The following is a 19080-nucleotide window of genomic DNA, read 5'->3' as shown; positions in this document are numbered from 1 at the left end:
TAAATTTTAACCCCTTGGTCATTGATCCCTTCAAAAAATCCTTACTGACCGCTAGTTGATATAAATGTTCAGCCATAATCATAATAAATAGGAATGACATGGACTCCTCTTGCTCCTATTTCCTTTGATTTTACATGATGATATTTGAACCACAACTGTTTCACCTTTTCTCCTTTATTCACCATGACATTTATGCACCTGCTGATTTGCTTAACCTCATTATCATCTATAACTTTGATGCCATAGTGCCCTCTAAAAAGATTACTGACTCTCATCCTGGCCATATTGATCCTCAGTTTAACTGACTTGAATAGATGTGGTAGACAAGTGTCGGGGGAGGATATGTTCAGCAGTGACTGACTCACCATTCTCAACCAGAAAGCTTCCGAGAAAGAGCTGCGTCTGGTTAACATTTGACTGGTGCTTTTCTCAGTGAATTGTAGGCTTCGACTTTGAAATATGACTTTGTAGAGAAGCTGCCAATCAGAGGCTGTAGCCTCTGGGTCTGAGAAATTGTCAGTAGCAGCCTCAACATCAGGGATGCTAAAGGAAGTTGAGAAGCTTTATTTCATGCAGGTTTTATGGGGTAAGATTCATAGGAAGAAGGGAATCAGGATGATCGAAGGAAAAGGCAGGGGTTTTAATTTCAAGGCCCACCCCCGCCCCTTCATTGTGCCCAACTGGCTCCAAATTTGAGTAAGTGGAGGTCTATCCCAAACCTGGCAGGCAGGGGTGCTTTGGGTTCCCAAACAGTAAATGGATCATTTTTCTTGCCTGTTGAGAAGCCAGGTAAATCTGTCAGAGGGTGAATTGTGGCCCTCAAATGGCCGCTAATTGCTGATGAGTTGAGAAGGTCCCAAATGGACCAAGAATTAATTGTGGAGGTGGTGAGAAGGGAGCAAATATCTCTCCAAGTCTGGATCATCTTTGACCGTGAGTTGAATTATTGACCATATACCTGCACCATCACTGAGGAAAATCAGTGCCCAATATGTGTCAATATGATTTTCTACATCAAGTCAGAGATTTTAAATCAGTTGTCTATATGGCTAAGGACGGTTGACACAATCCATGGCCATGACAATAACAAGTAGAAAATTCCAGCGTAAAAGCAATCATTTAAAAACTGGCCTATTAAGGCACGTAATAAAGCGATCCCCACTGAAGGAAGTGAAAGCATATTTTAGTTGTCACACCACAGTCAGATTCTGTACAGTGATTAGCTGCTCCTAAAGATATTCTTCGACAGAGCAGCTATCACAGTACAGTGCACTATTGTGGGTGGCATTGTGGCTCAGTGGTTAGCACTGCTGCCTCACAGTAGCAGGGACCTAGATTCAGTTCCAGTCTTGGGTATCTGCCTGTGTGGAGTTTACATGTTCTCCCCATGTCTGCGTGGGTTTCCTCTGTGAGCTCCAGTTTCCTCCCACAGTCCAAAGGTGTGCAGGTTAGGTGGATAGGCCATGTTAAATTGCCCATAATGTTCCAGGATGTGTAGCTGGATTAGCCATGAGAAATGCAGGGTTACAGGAATGGGGTGGATCTGGGCGGGATGCTTTTCAGAGGGTCAGTGTGGACATGATGGGCCGAATGGCCTGCTTCCACACTGTAGGGATTCTATGATTCTATCTTTATTCCTGTCTTTCAATCCCAGTTCACCTCTAGGAGACTGCTGCAGGATTCAGCCCATCCTTTGCAGATATTTTATACTGTGTGACCGAGGTGACTTGATCGCCACAGTTGTGAAGGGCAACTGAATCCTTGTCCAACCTACACCAGACATAAACACAGTCTTGCTGGGATCTAATATGGCAGAGCTACCAGACAAAGCTGCCTGGCAAAGCCAAAAGACATGAGATTGTGATAAGGGGAGCTAGGGCACTGCATTACCATGAAGACCCATGAATGTAATCTATTAATAATGTTCAATCTCTTTGCGCATAATTCCCTCTTAGCAGCGTTGGACTTTGAAAATAGCAGTTAGCTTTCTGTTTACATGTACATTAAAGAAGTTACAAAACATATTATTCAACTAGTTTAACATTATATTTACTGTTGATGATCCATGGCACACAGAAAGTAAAACAACTTTGCAATATACTGGTTTACCCAGAGTTCAAGAGACTCTCTATACATCAACATTGTTCTTGCACCAATGTATACCAATGTGTACTACTGTCTCCTGTGAGAGGATTTTAGTCTTTTAGTATGTCAGTGGTATGCAACCACTAAACAAAACCATGAGGTAAATGCTTACAACCCAGAACATTGAAGACAACTTTGGGTTTAAGGTAATCACCAGTGTCACCATGGTCTTGAAGGGGAAGGAAGAATGGAAGGACAGCACCTTGAATTCTATAGCACACCTCTGTGGTTGTTACATGGACCTTTCCCCCAAGCAGAAAATGAGCACAAATAGCCAGAATGATTATTGAATGTATGATTAGGCTGTTAAAGCTCTATCTCTAATGTCTTAACTGTTCAGGATTGGCTAAACAAGTAGGTGTAGACATCTTAAAATGCAACTCATACAAACTCATACAATAATAGTGGCTGATGCATGCTTCACACTTCATGCTATGTAAATACTTTACTGCATGACGAGCAAAGTCATGGCATGGGAAGAGCGTGAAAATGATAAAGAACAAGCTCTGAACCACTAATGCAGCATGGAAAACCGATGAAGCAAGGCACTAATTCAAAATGACAGGCAATGATTACCACAGCAAAACCACTTCTTAAAGCTAAATATCATCTGTAAAGTAACTGTATCTGTTCATGATTCACTCATTTATCTACTCTTCAGGTCAGTAGGTTCTTACATGTCAAGGTCAACATTCATAGCTCATTAAACATGCAATAGTACTTAACATACTCTTAACAGATAGTAATAATGACCAAGCGACTGAACCACGACATAGATAGGTTGAGAACCTAAACATTTTACAGCTCTTAGCTCAACATATATGTCAATCAGACTTTTGTCAAATATAAATGCCGTTTAGAGCTTGCCATTTTGAATACATTTCTTTCACCTCAGTGTTATGTCAGCTGTTTTGGAGCAGTCAGAGCTGCAATTCACAGCTAGCTGTCAGGATCACTACTTGCTTGTTTCATTGGCTGACCTGTGATGCAGGATTTAAACAGCACATTTTATTGCAGTTATAGAAAGTTCTGTAGTGGAGGAGGAATGAGCCAATACATATAATGATTCTCAAAGACACTAGCTTGTTCTTAGGACATCACCAACTGTTTTAAGCTTATGGCTCTTGAAAGTGAATGATCAAAAGCTTCTTTCAACAGAAATATCTGGTGAAGCAGGATATTCCACTGAATTATTTTCAGGGTCTTTGTGCATTTTGGGAATTTTTGAGCATTCTCAATTTCTTACAGAGCACATGTATTTCGCTGCGTCTGTGACATGACCCAGGGGAACTCACTTTACAAACCCCCTTGTTGACCTGCTTGCCTCAATCCAATGTTGGAAATCCAAACACAAGTCTGCAGTTATATTCTGGCCCACTGAAGCTGTTGGTAGAGAGCTGCAGCCAGAAAGACAGCTTTTAATGCTTGAAATCACAACTGGGAAGGTTGGGCTGTTGCAAAAACTCAGTGGCTCTGGCAATCTCTGTAAGGGGGAAATACAGTTAATGTTTGACCTGTGCTGTGGGCTCCACTAACAAAATGACGTTACAACATCTTAAGCCTGTAACTGTGTTTGCTACTGATCCTTTGCTCTGTTAGGGGCCAGGAGGAGATCACTATACAATTAGTTTTTAAGAAATACCTAAGTTGGGGCATTGAATAAGTATGTTACGAGAAAGAATGGAAAGGTGGAAATATCTTATCCAGCCTTATTAAAATCCCATGCTGGGCCTGCATTCTTTTACAGACAGATTGATGCAGATATATGTAACCCCAGGATAGACAAGGCAAGAAGAAAACCTGCCTAACCTATTTTCCTGCTCTTTTTACCAGAGGATGCCAGTCCCCTAAATGCTCCTATTCTAAGATTTTTTAAAAGCTGTTTATGTATTTATTGCAGTAGCCGATGATGAGCTATGGCTTGGAATGAATGACCTCAAGACTCAAATGCTGTTTGAATGGACAGATGGATCTGCAGTGACCTTTACGGCCTGGCTGCATAACGAACCGAGCCACTTTGATAATAAGCGAGAGAACTGCGTCGTCATGAGGACAAAGGTTATCATAAAATCTACTCATTCAGCAAATTACAATGAGAACATTTTTGCATGCCTTGATGTACAATAAGTGAAGGATACTTTATTTTTAAAAATACAATAAAAGGCTAAGACACATAGTTTAGAAACCAGGCTGGGACAAGGCAAGGGGCAATTTGCCTATCATGGTAGTTTGATAGTACAACTTCCAAAAAAGACCACTTTAACACTCTCTTAAAGTGGAATGCAGGGCACAATTCATTTTAATTGGGACTCTGGCTGTGTGGAAAATTAGCAGTGATTGTTTTTAGTTCAAATGGATTTCTTTTCAGGTCAGTAGAACGATCTTATTAAAATTAATGACAAATTCTAGGATAAAAGGCCCTGAATTTCATTGTGGGTTCAACCAGGTCCATGCTACAGCTCCAGCTCATCCAGTTGAATTCATCCAAGTCTCAGCAGTGCCAGAGTTTTTCTGAAATTTCAAAGGGGTGGAGTATTGGTTACCACAACACCAATGCCACCTTGCTCTGTAGGCAACTAGTGTCAATGGTTGAACAGAGTGTAAGATGTTTTATTCTGCATGCATCTGCTGTTTCAACTTAGTAAAGACCCCATGTAATATATTGATGAGACGGGTTTGCATCCTATCCTTTGCTGGTGATCTTTCTGACCTTTTGGTCTAGAATATCCATCAGCATAATGCAAGGTCTGAAACAAAAACAGAAATTACTGAAGAAACTCAGCAGATTTGACAGCATTTCTGAAGGAGGCTCACCCGACTTGAAAAGTTAACTCTGCTTTCTCTCCACAGAATGCAGTCAGGTGTGCTGAATTTATCTGTTTTTGTTTTGGATTTCCAGCATCTGAAGACTTTTGTTTGATTTGAATGCAAGGTCTGGTCTGTTTTAGTGATGTGTTACTTATAACCTCAATGTTGATCACTTTTGTGAGAATAAATTCCTCCGCTCTCAGTAGACCTGCTGTCACTGTGGGATCTCTTATGGCTAATACAATTCAGTCTTTAACCAGATCATCATCACAGGATTCTGAGAGCTGTGCTAATGCAGTTAGGGAGTCTTCCTGGAGAATGTCATCTCAAAATTAAATCTCAAGTGTAAGACCTGTTCAATATCTGTCAAGTAAAGCTCCAGCTGCCCTGAAGTATAGCCTGAAAGACAAGGTAGAAGAGCTGGACAAGAAAAAAATGAGCATGGAAAATCACACTCAGGTTATCTGTTGAATACATATTCAAATTTGTAGGAGATGAGAGATGAACTCCTTAATTGTAGTTTTCCTCCATTTAATAATCATTTCTTGTGAATTTGAAATTCCATTTGAAATTCTCCTTCTAGATGTTCTGGAGGACGTGCTCCGTTTATACACATTCTGTTTAAAACAGTGTAACTTCACATTTTTTTAGTTGAAGACATCTGTTACATGCAAGTACAGACTGTTGCAATGTGACCTGCAAAAGTAAATGGTTTAGGACAGAACATCAATGTTATTAATTTAATGCTAGATGTCATTTCTATTAAATAGCTGACCAGAATTCCAGACTGTGAGGCACTACCAGCTGAAAAGTGTTCAATGCTTGTTTTATTTTGAAAAGTCTTGGGTGGTACTTGTATTAATGTTTAGCCTTTATTGCCCTGATATGATAAGACTCATTTTGATGGAGGATCCGTGGTGATATATTGTTAGAAATTTGTGGATTTTACACAATGCCATATAAGATCTGGAGGGGTCTCCATGGGGTATAAATTGGAAGGATATTTCCTCTCATTCAAGAGTTCAAGAATGAGCTCTCCCTTTAAAACAAAGATAAACAGAATTATTTTTGCTCAGAGGATCATTGAGTGTGGAATTCTCTTCCTCAGGAAACAGTGGAGGCTGAGTCTGTAAATTTATTCAAGGCTGAATTGATTTTGATAGATAAGGGAGTCAATGGTTATGGGTCAGACAGGAAATTGACAATGAGACCACAACCAGATCAACAGGATCCTGTTGAATGGTGGAGCAGACTCAAAGCCTACTCTCATTCCTATATCCTATGTTCTTATTTTTTTAGATGTGAGCATTACTAGCATACTTGTCATTTATTGGCCATCCTTAGATTTCCAAATTCTGATTTTTCAGTCATCATTTTACAACTGAATAAATTGCTATGCCATTTAGGACAGCAGTTGAATGGGACTGGAGTCACAGTGGCCATGTTATGTTCAGATGGCATGGTTCTTCCCTAAAGAATGTTAGAGAACCCATTGGATTTTTAATGGCAGTTCATTAGCTTGGTGTCACTTTCCTTTTTACTTATGCCACATGTTTAATTTTCAATACAGGGTCAGTAACCTAAGCCTCAGATAATTTCAGGGTCCGCAATAATGTAAAGCAAGCACAGTACCCAATTAATGGCACCTGTCACTACTTTACAAAACAGACCAGACGACACTTCCAAAAGCCGGTAGCCTCACTCCAGCATGGAAGTGGGAAAATGATCAATGCAAAGATATAGTGCCTGATCTGGTTTAGACAACGTAACCCCCACCCCAACCTCACACACGCACTTCGCAAAATGTTTTGGTCAAAAAAGCCTCTGATTGCTCCCCACACCAAATCTGACAGCTGTGCGTTAATGTTACACAGCAAACTATTTGGATTTGGCTTTTTCCCTTCTCTGATTAACTCTAACTGTTTTGTCCTCACTAGCCTGCTAACAAACTCATAGAATCCCTACAGTGTGGAAACAGGCCAATCAACCCAAATGACACAGCCCTGCCGAACGGCATCCCACCCAGACCCATTCCCGTACCCTTTTCCCTGTAATCCTGAATTTCCCATGGCTAATCCACCTACTTATGCACCCCTGGACACTATGGGCAACTTCCCATGGCCAGTCCACCTAACCTGCACGTTTTTGGACTGTGGGAGGAGACCGGAGCACCCGATAGAAACCCATGCAGACATGGGGAGAATGTGGAAACTCCACACAGACAGTTGCCCGAGGGTAGAATCAAACCCAGGGGTTAGTGCTAACCACTGAGCCACCGTGCCGCACCTTGAGAACTTGAGTGGTTATCAATCAGAGGTAGATAGATTCCTGATTCCACTTGCCTCGCCCTCATGTTGAAAATGTGTGTGTGTCCTGGAGGCACAGATGAACTGGGAGCACTGATTTCAAAATGTATTGTGCTGCCCATTAGCAACTGAAAACCCCAGCTCATGTATTCACTTGAAGATATTTTAGCAGCATTCAAATTCTCGAACTTGCTATGTGAGATTTGAACTCATGCTGTCTGTATTATTAAGCTGGTAACAACAGTGTAAATCCGAACTAGAATGATATGTGATTTGGAGGGGTGTGAAAATTTGTATCAAAATGTCTGATGAGGAACAAGGGATGTAGGCATTTGGAGTCAAATAGATCTAGGTTAACAGGGACGATAGGTTGGGATCACATGGAAAGTTTACAGAGACAAACTTCAGGGTCATTGATCCATGGGAAGAGTGATTTACAACACAGATTGGAATGAAACATTGGAGAGTCTTAGCTAGAGAGCTACGGAAACCTGGTGTGGGAATTGTCAAAGGAGGAAAATAATTTAAATATGTTTCAACACAATCTAAACCCACACATGAAAGCAAACATTATTTATCCAATCAGAGATAGTAGGAACTGCAGATGCTGGAGAATCCGAGACAACAAGGTGCAGGGCTGGATGCTTGGCCTGCTGTGTTCATCCAGCCCTGCACCTTGTTGTCTCATTATTTATCCAATAATGTGTCGATGCTTATTTACAGCAGGAGGTGGAGCTGTAGGCAAAAGGAGGCAGCTTGAATTCAGAAACAAATGTAATTTTTAAATGTCTGTTACAAAATATATCTTGTAGTAAATTGGGATAGGAAGCAGGTGGGCCCAAAGAGCAAGCAAAAGTATTTTAATATTTAAAACTAATAATTAACAGTTGGATGTTCAGGATCAAGAGTTTGACAAATATACGATACATGTGCAAAATGGAAAAAATATTTCAAATAATTTTAAAATCATGTCACAGAAGTTACTAATGCATTAAAATAAATAAGTGGCAAAACAAACAAAAAGAAAGTAGGATTTTCTTTTACAAAATGAGTTGTTCTGATCTGGAACGCACTAACTGAAAGAGGGGTGAAAGCAGATTACATGGAGAAAGATTTAGGCAGTGGGATTAATTGGGTGGTTTTGTCATGGCCTTCTTTACTGTATCATTTCATGACCCTGTTAATTTTCATCATAAATCCATGCTAGTATTAGCATTTACTGTGTGTGAGATCAGGTTGAATGTCATTGGGATGAACTCCTCACTCTTTTGATTTTTACTTTATTGCCACTGTTTGCAAAGGTCCAAAATATCTTTAACAAAAACAAAAGTTGCTGGAAAAGCTCAGCTGGTCCAGCAGCATCTGTGAAGAGAAATCAGAATTAAGGTTTTGGGTAGGGTGACCCTTCCTCAGAACTCAGAACCTTCCTCACCCTTCTGAGGAAGGGTCACTGGACCCGAAATGTTAACTCTGATTTCTCTTCATAGAGAAATGCCAGGCCTGCTGAGCTTTTCTAGCAACTTCTATTTTTGTTCCTGATTTACAACAGCTGCTGTTCTTTCGGTTTTTTTACCAAGGTATCTTTAGTCATTGAAACAGGAATTCAGGATCCACAATGTCCTGCTGATCTGAAGGACAAAATCTAAACTGTCTGTGGCAAAATAAACAAACTCTAATGACAGGATTTTATTTGAATGAATGTTCCATTATACCCAAGATACAGTTCAAAATATGAGCATTGTTTTCACACCGTTATGCATACAACAGGAACACTTCATAGCAAAGAAAAATAATTATTGTCTGGAATATGTCATTCATTGTTCTGGAAAGTTAATATATAAACAATGTGTTTTACCTTGAAGCAACGGGCTCTGCCGATGCTTGTGTACTGTACAGCAAAATCATTTGTCCAGCTACCATGTGAAGTAGGCATATGCCACTTAAAAAAAACTTATCTGAGAACGTACAGACTGGGAAAGGCCAGTGTAATTAGTCAGAGAGAAAGCAAAATATCTGGCATTCTTTTTTCTTAAAATGAAACTTGCCAGTGTCTCCCAAGGCCAATGTTTCTGTGTGACATATATGCAGAAAATAAGCACCATTAACATTTATAGCAACACCACACACACACACATGCACACAGACACGCACACACATGCGCGCCCAGACACACACACACGCCCGTGCACACAGACACACACACGCACGCCTGCGCAGACACACACACACGCACGCCTGCGCAGACACACACACACATTGTGCATCATCAGCTGTAAGTGATGCTATAACTTTAAAAAGGATAATGGATGACAAAATTATGCCAATCAAAACTGGTTGTCTTATCTCGTCCCTTCATGTGTGTTGCACTTTGTGCTATGTCACCACTGCACAATGACTGGGTAGGCTGTTATGTGTAAGCCTTAAGGGTTTGATCTTTGTACCAGGTACTGCATTCTAGCTTTCATTCTTAAGAAAAAAGGATAATACTAACAGAGAACCAGGAAATGGCTGAGGAATTGAATAATTATGTTACATCAGTCTTAACCGTAGAATACATTAATAGCATTCAAAAATTACTAAATATTCAAGGGACAAAAGGAGGAGAAAAAATAAATACAATAATTATCACTGGGGAGAAAGTGCTAGGGAAACTAATGGGTCTAAAGACTGAGTGTCTTCCTAGTGTCCTCAAAGGCCCCTGAAACTGATGGGATACATCCTAGGATTTTAAAGTAAGATTTTAAAGCATAGTGGATGCACTGGTAGTAATCTTCCAGGAATCATTAGATTCTGGAAAAGTCTCAGATAATTGGAAAACTGCCAATGTAACATGTTTATTTAGAAAGAAAAGGAGACAAAATTAAGGTATGTATTAAGGCCAGTTAGCTTAATATCAGTTATTGGGAAAATGTTGAGTCTATTAGGTAAAGGCAATGTTGCCATAGTCCAAGAGGACAATGGCACTGCTCTCCCGTGAGAGAAAGAGATGACAGGTGGTGGTTTATCCTGAGGGTCACCGCGCCTCAGGTGAAGGGAGGGTTTGAGAAGGAGAACCCTTCATGGTAACCTCAGCCATTGGGGGAATTGAATCCACATTCAATTGCGATACAAGCATCAAAGATGCCTACTGCTCCAGTCCCCATCTGCATTTGGAAAATCACATCACAACACTGTGCTCCTCCTTACGGCTTGCAGGCAGAAATTGAAGCATGAGGACCCAGTACAAAAAGTAGTGCAGTGTTGGTCTGAGGCAATGGAAAGGGTTGTATGAGACTGCACAGAGTTGGTGGACCTGTCAATATTCAAGAACTCAGCAGCCAACCTAAACGAGTATGTTACCATGTCATAGACTTCGTTATGAAGTGTATCCAAGTCTGCGTTTTGATGAAGTTTATCCAAATGTTTCCTGACCAAAAACCAGGGATAAACCAGGAGATCCACTCCCTACTAAAGTCCAGGTCTGAGGTGTACAAGTTGAGCAACTCTGACCTATGGATGAAATCCAGGTGTGACCCTTGTAAGGCTATCAGAGATGCCAAGAGGCAATACTGAGCTAAACTTGAGATCCAGACCAACCACATAGACACCCGACATTTGTGGCAAGGCTTATGCAACATAATGGCCTACAAAGCAAAATTGAACAGAATCACAGGCAACAGTACATCCCCACCCAACAAACTCAATGCATTCTATGCCTGCTTTGAACAGAAGATCAGTAAAACGATGTCACCTATCCCAACAGCCACGGATGCACCTGTACCCACGGTCACTGCCACAGACGTTAGATCGCCTTTCTTCAGAGTGAACCCACGGAAAGCAACTGGCCCAGATGGAGTCCCCGGTTGTGCACTCAGATCCAGTGTAGATCAGCTTTGCAGGCATATTTAACCTCTCCTTACTACGATCTGAAGTCCCCACCTGCTTCAAGAAGACCACCATCAAATGTTAGAGGCTATTATTATTGTAGCAGGGCACTTATGTAATTTCAAGGTAATCAGGCAGAGTCAATGTGGTTTTGTGAAAGGGAATTCATGTTTATTCAATCTATTGGAATTCTTTGAGGAAGCAATGTGTTATGGATAAAGGGAAAGTAGTGAATATACTGCACTATGACTTCCAGAAGAGATTTGATAAAATGTCAAATCAAAGGTTTTTGCTGGAAAGAAAGGTTCTTGGTATAGAGGATAGCACGTCAGCATGGATCAAAGATTGGCTGGCTAAGACAGTCAGAATGAATGGGTCTTTTATAGGTTGTCGAGAAATGATGGTGTATCACAGGTATCAAGTGCTGGGACGTCAACTGTTTAAAGCTTATATAAATGACTTATAATAAAAGTTGGGAGATATAATTGCCAAGTTCGCAAACAACACAAAGATAGATAGGAAAATAAGCTGAGCAGAGGAAACAAGAATGCTACAGAGCATTATTGATAGGTTAAATGAGTGGACACATATCTGGCAAATGAAATATAATGTGGGATAAGCGGAATTGTTCTTTTTGGCACAACGAATAAAAAAAAAGCATTTTATCTCAATGGTGACAGATTGCAGAGGTATAAGAGGTATAGGAGGAATCTTGGAGTCCTAGTGTTTGAATCACAAAAGATAAGTATGCATGTAATTAGGGAGATTATGCTTCAATTATACAGGTCAGTGGTGAGAGAACATCTGAATACCATGTACAATGTTGGTTACCTTATTTAAGGAAGGATGTGAATGTGTTGGAAGCAGTTCGCAAGAGGTTTTCCAGTGTAATACCTGGAGTGGACAGTTTATGAGGAAAGGTGGACACACTATGTTTGAGTCTACTGGAGTCTAGAAGATTAAGGGGTGACTTGATTGAAAGTTCTTGACAGGGTAGATATAGAGATGATGTTTCCCATTATGGGACAATGAAGAACTGTTTAAAAATCAGTAGCTCTTATTGAAACAGAGATGCAGGAAAAAAAAACTCACAAAGTCATGAGTCTTGAAAAAGCTGTGGAAGCAGAACCTTTCAATATTTTTAAGGCGGTGGTGGACTGATTTGTGGTAGGCTTTGGGTGAAATGTAATCAGAGATTTGCAGGAACTATGTTTCCAATGATTGCTTCTGCCATTGCATGGACCTCTGAGGTCTGTGCACAGCAATACCTTCTGGAACTGGAAGTCTATGTGTTGATATGCCGATTAGCGTGTGCGGAACCTCCAGCCGTGCAGCATCGAATAACTTTAGATAGGAATGTAGATTTGTGGTTCCAATTAAATCAGCCATGATCTTTTAAAATGGTGGATTAGGCTTGAGGGACCAAAAGGCTGACTTCTGCTCCACATTGGTATACCTGTATATGTGTGCGTTTCTGTAACCAAATGTACAGAAACATCTGCAGGTAATGACTATATCCAGATGTAATCATGTATTAAAATTAATGCTTGTCTTTGTCAGATTGGCTATTGGGCAGATCGTGTGTGTGAAAAACAGTATGGATATATCTGCAAACGCAAACCACTTCCAAAAGGGCAGGAGGAGGTGATTCCTGTGGAAGAAGGATGTCTGAAGGTAAGGAGATACATCTAATGCTATATGATTAAATCTGGGACTACTTTAAATAACCTTACTGTCCATCTGATTAGTTCCTCTCTTCTTATCTGCTATTAGTTTAACATATTGCCAACCTTGATAAAAAATATATTAAGCAACATATAATGATGTTCTGAAGTGGATGGGTCAATTGCTTAAAAGACCTATTCTATAATACTGTGTAATCTTATATATTGGCAGAAAACAATATTAGAAACTGAGTTTTTACCATTCACAGTAACCATGTCAGGGTAGAAATATGAAATATATGAGAGATTCTAACTCTATGTTGACTAATTTTCTTATCCTTTCATTTTACTTCTTCATAACTTTCCTTTAGTAGAGGAGGTGCCATAATTCTGCTTATAATTTCTCAGACTGTCAGTCTTCTGCTATTAGCTCCAGCAACTTAGTAATTGAGACTCCAATGTGAGTAAGGTTTGGCAGAAGGCATTCTGCTTTTGGTCGAGTCGATAAAATGCGGACATGAAGGGTCCTGACCCGAAATGTCAATGTTCCTATTCCTAGGATGCTGTCTGACCTGCTGTGCTCCTCCAGCTGCACGTTTTATTGACTCTGACTTCCAGCATCTGCAGTCCTTGCTATATAATTTTGGTTGACCCCGGTGCCCACATACATCTTCATGGCACACTATACAGAGATGAGGAGAAGGAACATTGTTTGAGATTTCCCCTATAAAGCTCAGTTGTTATATCCTCACAGAGGTTTAACCATGGTCATATGGAATAGCAGAGCTGACTTGAAAGGCTGAACTAACTACTCCTATGCCTAATTCTATGTTTCTACGTACTCTACTTGCTGGCTATCATTCAACCTGTGTGGTTTAGTTGCATAAAATGAAGCATCTTCTTGAGCTCTTTTTTCCCCTCAATTCTTCCATTGCTGATGAAACATTGTAATTTGTTCTGGTGGAATGCTGACTTCATTAACTCTGGCATTAAAAAAAAAACACTTGGCATGTTTAGTGGTCAACCTTTTTACCATACTGATAAGAAAGCATATTTAAAGTCAAACTCAATTCCTTCCAAAAGAGATGGCCTTCAAGGCATGGCTGCTCTTTTTATATGTTGGCATTAGTAGGTACCAACTGGGCAGAATAATTCAGCACATTTTGTAAATTAAGCTTTCAAGCTCGAAAAAAATGCAATTATAGAGTCATGGAGTCATACAGCATGGAAACAGATCCTTTGGTCCAACCAGTCCAAACTGAACATGTTCCCAAACTAAACTAGTCTCACTTGCCTGCATTTGGCCCATATCTCTCCAAACCAGTCCTATTCATGTACTTATCCAAATACCTTTTAAATGTTGTAACTGTACCTGCATCCACCACTTCCTCTGGCAGTTCATTCCACACATGTACCACTCTCTGTGTAAAAACGTTGCCCCTCATGACCTTTTCAAAACTTTCTCCTCTCACCTCAAGAATATGTCCCTTAGTTTTGAACTCCCCCACCCTAAAGAAAAAACCCTTGCTATTCATCTTATCTGTGCCTCTCATGATTTTATAAACTTCTACAAGGTTACCCCTCAACCTCCTAAACTCTAGCAAGAAGAAGTTCCAGCCTATCCAACCTATTTTATAACTCATACCCTCCATTCCCAGCAACATTCTAGTAATCTTTTCTGAACCCTCTCCAATTTAATAATATCCTTCCTATAGCAGGGTGACCAGAACTAGACACAGTAGTTCAGAAGAGGCCTCACCAACGTCCTGTACACCCTCAACATGTTATCCCAACTCCTGTACTCAAAGGTCTGAGCAATGAATGCAAGCATGCTAAACACCTTCTTAGCCATGCTGTCTACCTGTCTTGCAAATTTCAAAGAATTATGTACCTGAACCCCTGGGTCTCTCTGTTCTGCAACACTTCCCAGGACCCTACCTTTAATTGTATAAGTCCCACCCTTGTCTGTTTTACCAAAATGCAATACCTCGCATTTATCCAAATTAAACTCCATCTGTCACTCCTCAGCAAAGTGACTCAATTGATCATGATATCTTTGTAATCTCAGATAACCTTCTTCACTGCCTACTATGCCATCAATTTTGGTGTCATCTGCAAACTTACTAACTGTGCCTCCTATATTATCATTCAAATTGTTTATATAAATGAAAAATAAAGCTTGAACTCTTTAAGGATTTCCTTCCCAGAATCTTGAGCTTCATGGGCCTGCGAAATGACAGATCCACCAAAGGTGGAAACACAGTGGTATGCAACAAGGATGGAGTTTCCCTGGGAGTTCTCAACATTGACTCCTGACCTCATCAGGTCAAACATGGGCAAGGATTATGTCCAACATTCTTCATCATCTTCATTAACTCCAAAATACGATGAGAGGTGTGGATCTTCACTGATAAATGCCAAGTAATATTTCTGCCATAGAGGAGTCAGGTTTCCATTTCCAACTATTGTCTCTCGACATTCAATGGCTTTACCATTTCTGAAAACTCTAAATACCAATATTCTGCTGGAATCATTGACAAGAAACTGAACTGGACTAGCCATATAAATACTGTGGCTCCAAGAGTAGGTCAGAGGGTGTGAATTCTGTGGCAAGTAACAATATGTATTCCCTACCTACAAGGAACAAGGCAGGAGTGTGATGGAATACTATCCACTTGCCTAGATGTGTGCAGTTCCAACAACACTCAAGGTACTCAGAAACGTTCAGGACAAAACAGCCTGCTTGATTGGAATCCCATTGAACATCTTCAACATTTACACCCTCCACCAGAAACGCACAGCGGCAGCAGTGTTTACCATCTACAAAATGCACAGCTGCAATTCAGCAAGTATCTTTTGACAGCACCTTCCGGACCCACCATCTCTACCACCTAGAAATATAAGGGCAGCTTATGCATGGAAAAATGACCGTGGCAAGATCCCCACACAGCATCATGACTTGCAACTATATCATCATTCCTTCACTGTTGCTGAGTCAAAATCCTGGATAATCCTTCCTAACAGCACTGATGGTGTACCTACAGCATATGGACTGCAGTTGTTCAATAAAGCAGCTCACTATTGCCTTCTCAGTGGCAATTTGGGATGGGAAATTAATGCTAGCCTAGCCAGCGACACCCACATCTTGTGGATAAATGAAAGTCTAGTTGTTAAATATATTGGAGATTTTTGAGGCTGTAATTAACAGGGTAGATAAAGGGGGAGCAGTAGATCTAGTATGCTTGTAATGCTACAAGGCATTGACAAGGTGCTACATAGAAGGTTAGCAGGAAAAGTAAGAGTTCATCAAATTGTGGGTAATATAAAAGAATAGGCAAAAATTGTTTTATTTGTTGAATAGTGGTGCACTCTCAATGGTCTACTTCTTAGTTTATTTTTTGATTGTCTTATGTTATTTAATTTTAATTATTCCATGTTCTTATTGATTACTTACTCTTATTTTCTATCTTAAAGTTTAAATTTGCAATGCAGTCACTTACTAAAATAATGGAAGCCTTGCCATGTTCTTTCTTGGAATCCTATAACTTTTGTGCTAATCATTCTGTAATGTCTGCCAGTTAGTTCACTACCAAACAATTCTCTTGAAGATATTATCTCGAGTTGCTCCTTGAATATTAGTTGTCATATGGGAATTTGCTCAAGTTCTCTGCCATCATATCACAAGTGTAGTCAATGGGCAAAAAAATGTAGACCAGTTCAGTCAAACCAAATCTCATTGTTATCTAATTCACATTCATGGATGCTTTCCAGGGAATGTACCTAGATAGTAAATAGGAGCAAGCATGCTAATAGAACGTCAGCTTTGGCTTCTCTGGATGAGTGAATTTAAAAGTTTTGCATGTAAGCAGCCTGCATCAACCCTATGATGGCATATTAATGAGATCTCCCTTGACATATATTAGATTGTCATTGGAACTTCCATCCTTTCAGCTGGTGCATGCTGTTGCATGGCAAATTGACATTCCAATTTATTCTTCAGTGTCAATAGCAGTGCAAATAGAAAGCTTTGAGAGCCCTTCATTTCTGGTGATCAATAAAAAGTTTGTATGTCTCCATCATGTTCTAATTTCCTTCCTGTTCCTGTCCACACCTGATCTGGAACTATCTCACCATTCCTTTACTGTTACTGGGTCAAAATCCATAAAAGATTGTGCATGTGCCTACTCGAGGTGGATTGTAACAGTTCAAGAAGGTGGCTCACCACTGCCTTCTCAAGGACAATTAGGGATGTATTACCAAAGCTGCTGATGTCTGTGGAACCCACACCTCATGAAACAATAAGAGAAATTAATGACCATATGTGGATTTTATTAACAGGGCTGGAAGCGGTATCGGACATACTGCTATTTCATCGGGCAAACTGCAAAGGCATTCAGTGAAGCATCAAAGATGTGCAAGAGTCAGAATGCATTCCTTGTTAATGTTCAAGACAGGTAAGTATGTTGCATCTGAAATCTGGAGCGAAATCATGATACTGAAATCTTACTGCAAAAAAATGTAACAGGAAATCTTATGAATGGATAAACACCAGGAAGCTGCTCGCACAAATCTGAGATATGTTTCAACTGGACAATTCATTTGGAGAACTTAAGAAGTAGTTCAAGTATTTTTCCTTGTGTCATTCTGAGTGAACTATTGCTATTGAATTCCACTAAATTTCTAGCTGTTGGTTTCTAGATGGAAATCACTGGTAAAAACTTGTTGATGCATTTGTAATACATTGGTATTTCTTTAATTTAGTGAATCAACTATCTTACACGCAATAGCCTATTACTGTAATTACATTCGTTACCACTATCCAACAAGTGAAGATTGTGTCTTTGCTGGTAAACAATTGATCAATATCAATAATTCAACAATATTTTCTAGTTCCTGGTGAACTTTCATCTACAAGTATCCAATAGTAACTAATTAAATTCTCATATTGTATGAGAGCTATATGTTGATTGTTGACACACAATGCCAATTAAAGACAGAATTAGGAGCAACTGTATATTTGACAAGAAACTGAATAACTGTGAATTGACAATTCAGTGGCAGAATCAAATTTGGAATCAAAATGAAAGAGTTAGGTGAAAATATTGGAGTGAATGTTTATCTTCAGCACCTGGATAGTAATACAATGGAGTAGTTTGCCTATTTTAGAAGAAGTCATAGTTTTTATTTCATTGATTCATTTCTTCCGAACTCCAATTTGCTCTAAAAAATGTATTATATTAATTGTGTTCAAGTGTTGACAGGCAATGTAAACTATTAGCCAGAAAATAACAGGAAGTAAAATCTGTCAGTCACTGATCACTAATGGGCAACAGTGAAATTTATCAAAACTATTGATCAGGGACCAACATTTGCCTTTAAAACATAATATAGTTTCAAAGGGCAAATATATTGTTTCCTCAACAGGTACAAATTAATAAAAAAGACATGGAAATTCTTTAAGTAGCTATGACTTCAGCCTAATCTGATTTGTGCTTGATTTCATTATCCTTGAACAAAGAAACTTTATTTGATATCTTCAAGTCCAAATTACAAAAGAGGAAGTGCTGAATGTTTTAAAAGGCAGAAGAGTAGCTAATTTTCTGAATCATCTTCTGAAGAAGGGTCTAGGCTCGAAACGCCAGCTTTCCTGCTCCTCTGATGCTGCTTGGCCTGCTGTGTTCATCCAGCTCTACACCTTGTTATCTCAGGTAGCTCCCCTGGACCTGATCAAGTGTATCCCAGGACATTGTGGGAAGCTAGGGAAGAAATTGTGGGGCCCCTAGTAGAGGTATTGATATGATTGGCAGCCATGGGTGAGGTGCTGGAAGACTGGAGGGTGGCTAATTTTGTGTTATTATTTAAGAAAAGCTGCAAGGAAAAGCCAGGGAACTATAGGCCAGTGCGCTGAATGTCAGTGGTGGGTAAGTTGTTGGAGGGGATTCTAAGAGGCATTTGGAAAGGCAAGAACTGATTTGGAATAGTCAGCACAACTTTGTGCAAGGGAAATCATATCTCACAAATTTGATTGAGATTTTTGGAGAGGTGACCAAGAAGATAGATGAAAGCAGAGTGGCAGATGTCATCTACGTGGACTTTAGCAAGGCTTCGACAACGTTCCATATGGTAGACTAGTTAGTAAGATTAGATCACACAGGATTCAAGGACAGCTGGCCAATTGGATACAAATTCGGCTTGATGGTAGGAGACAGAGGGTGCTGGTAGAAGGTTGTTTTTCAGACTGGAGAACTGTGACCAGTGGTGGGTTGCAACATTTGGTGTTGTGTCCACTGCCG

The 19080-nt window shown here is 39.9% G+C and overlaps 1 protein-coding gene across 1 annotated transcript in view; it reads left to right on the top strand.

Annotated features, from left to right (window-relative positions):
- The window catches only part of mrc1a (mannose receptor, C type 1a), a 134725-nt gene that overhangs the window by 45403 nt on the left and 70242 nt on the right, over positions 1-19080 (top strand). The window contains exons 8-10 of the mRNA XM_048610831.1: positions 4046-4203; positions 12684-12797; positions 17126-17241. Coding sequence (XP_048466788.1) covers positions 4046-4203; positions 12684-12797; positions 17126-17241 — 388 coding nt within the window. The remainder of the gene's footprint in view (positions 1-4045; positions 4204-12683; positions 12798-17125; positions 17242-19080) is intronic.

This window comes from Rhincodon typus, chromosome 2 (genome assembly GCF_021869965.1).
Source record: "Rhincodon typus isolate 14 chromosome 2, sRhiTyp1.1, whole genome shotgun sequence".
In the NCBI taxonomy this organism is placed as follows: Eukaryota; Metazoa; Chordata; class Chondrichthyes; order Orectolobiformes; family Rhincodontidae; genus Rhincodon; species Rhincodon typus.
This window is presented reverse-complemented; position numbering and strand designations above follow the sequence as displayed.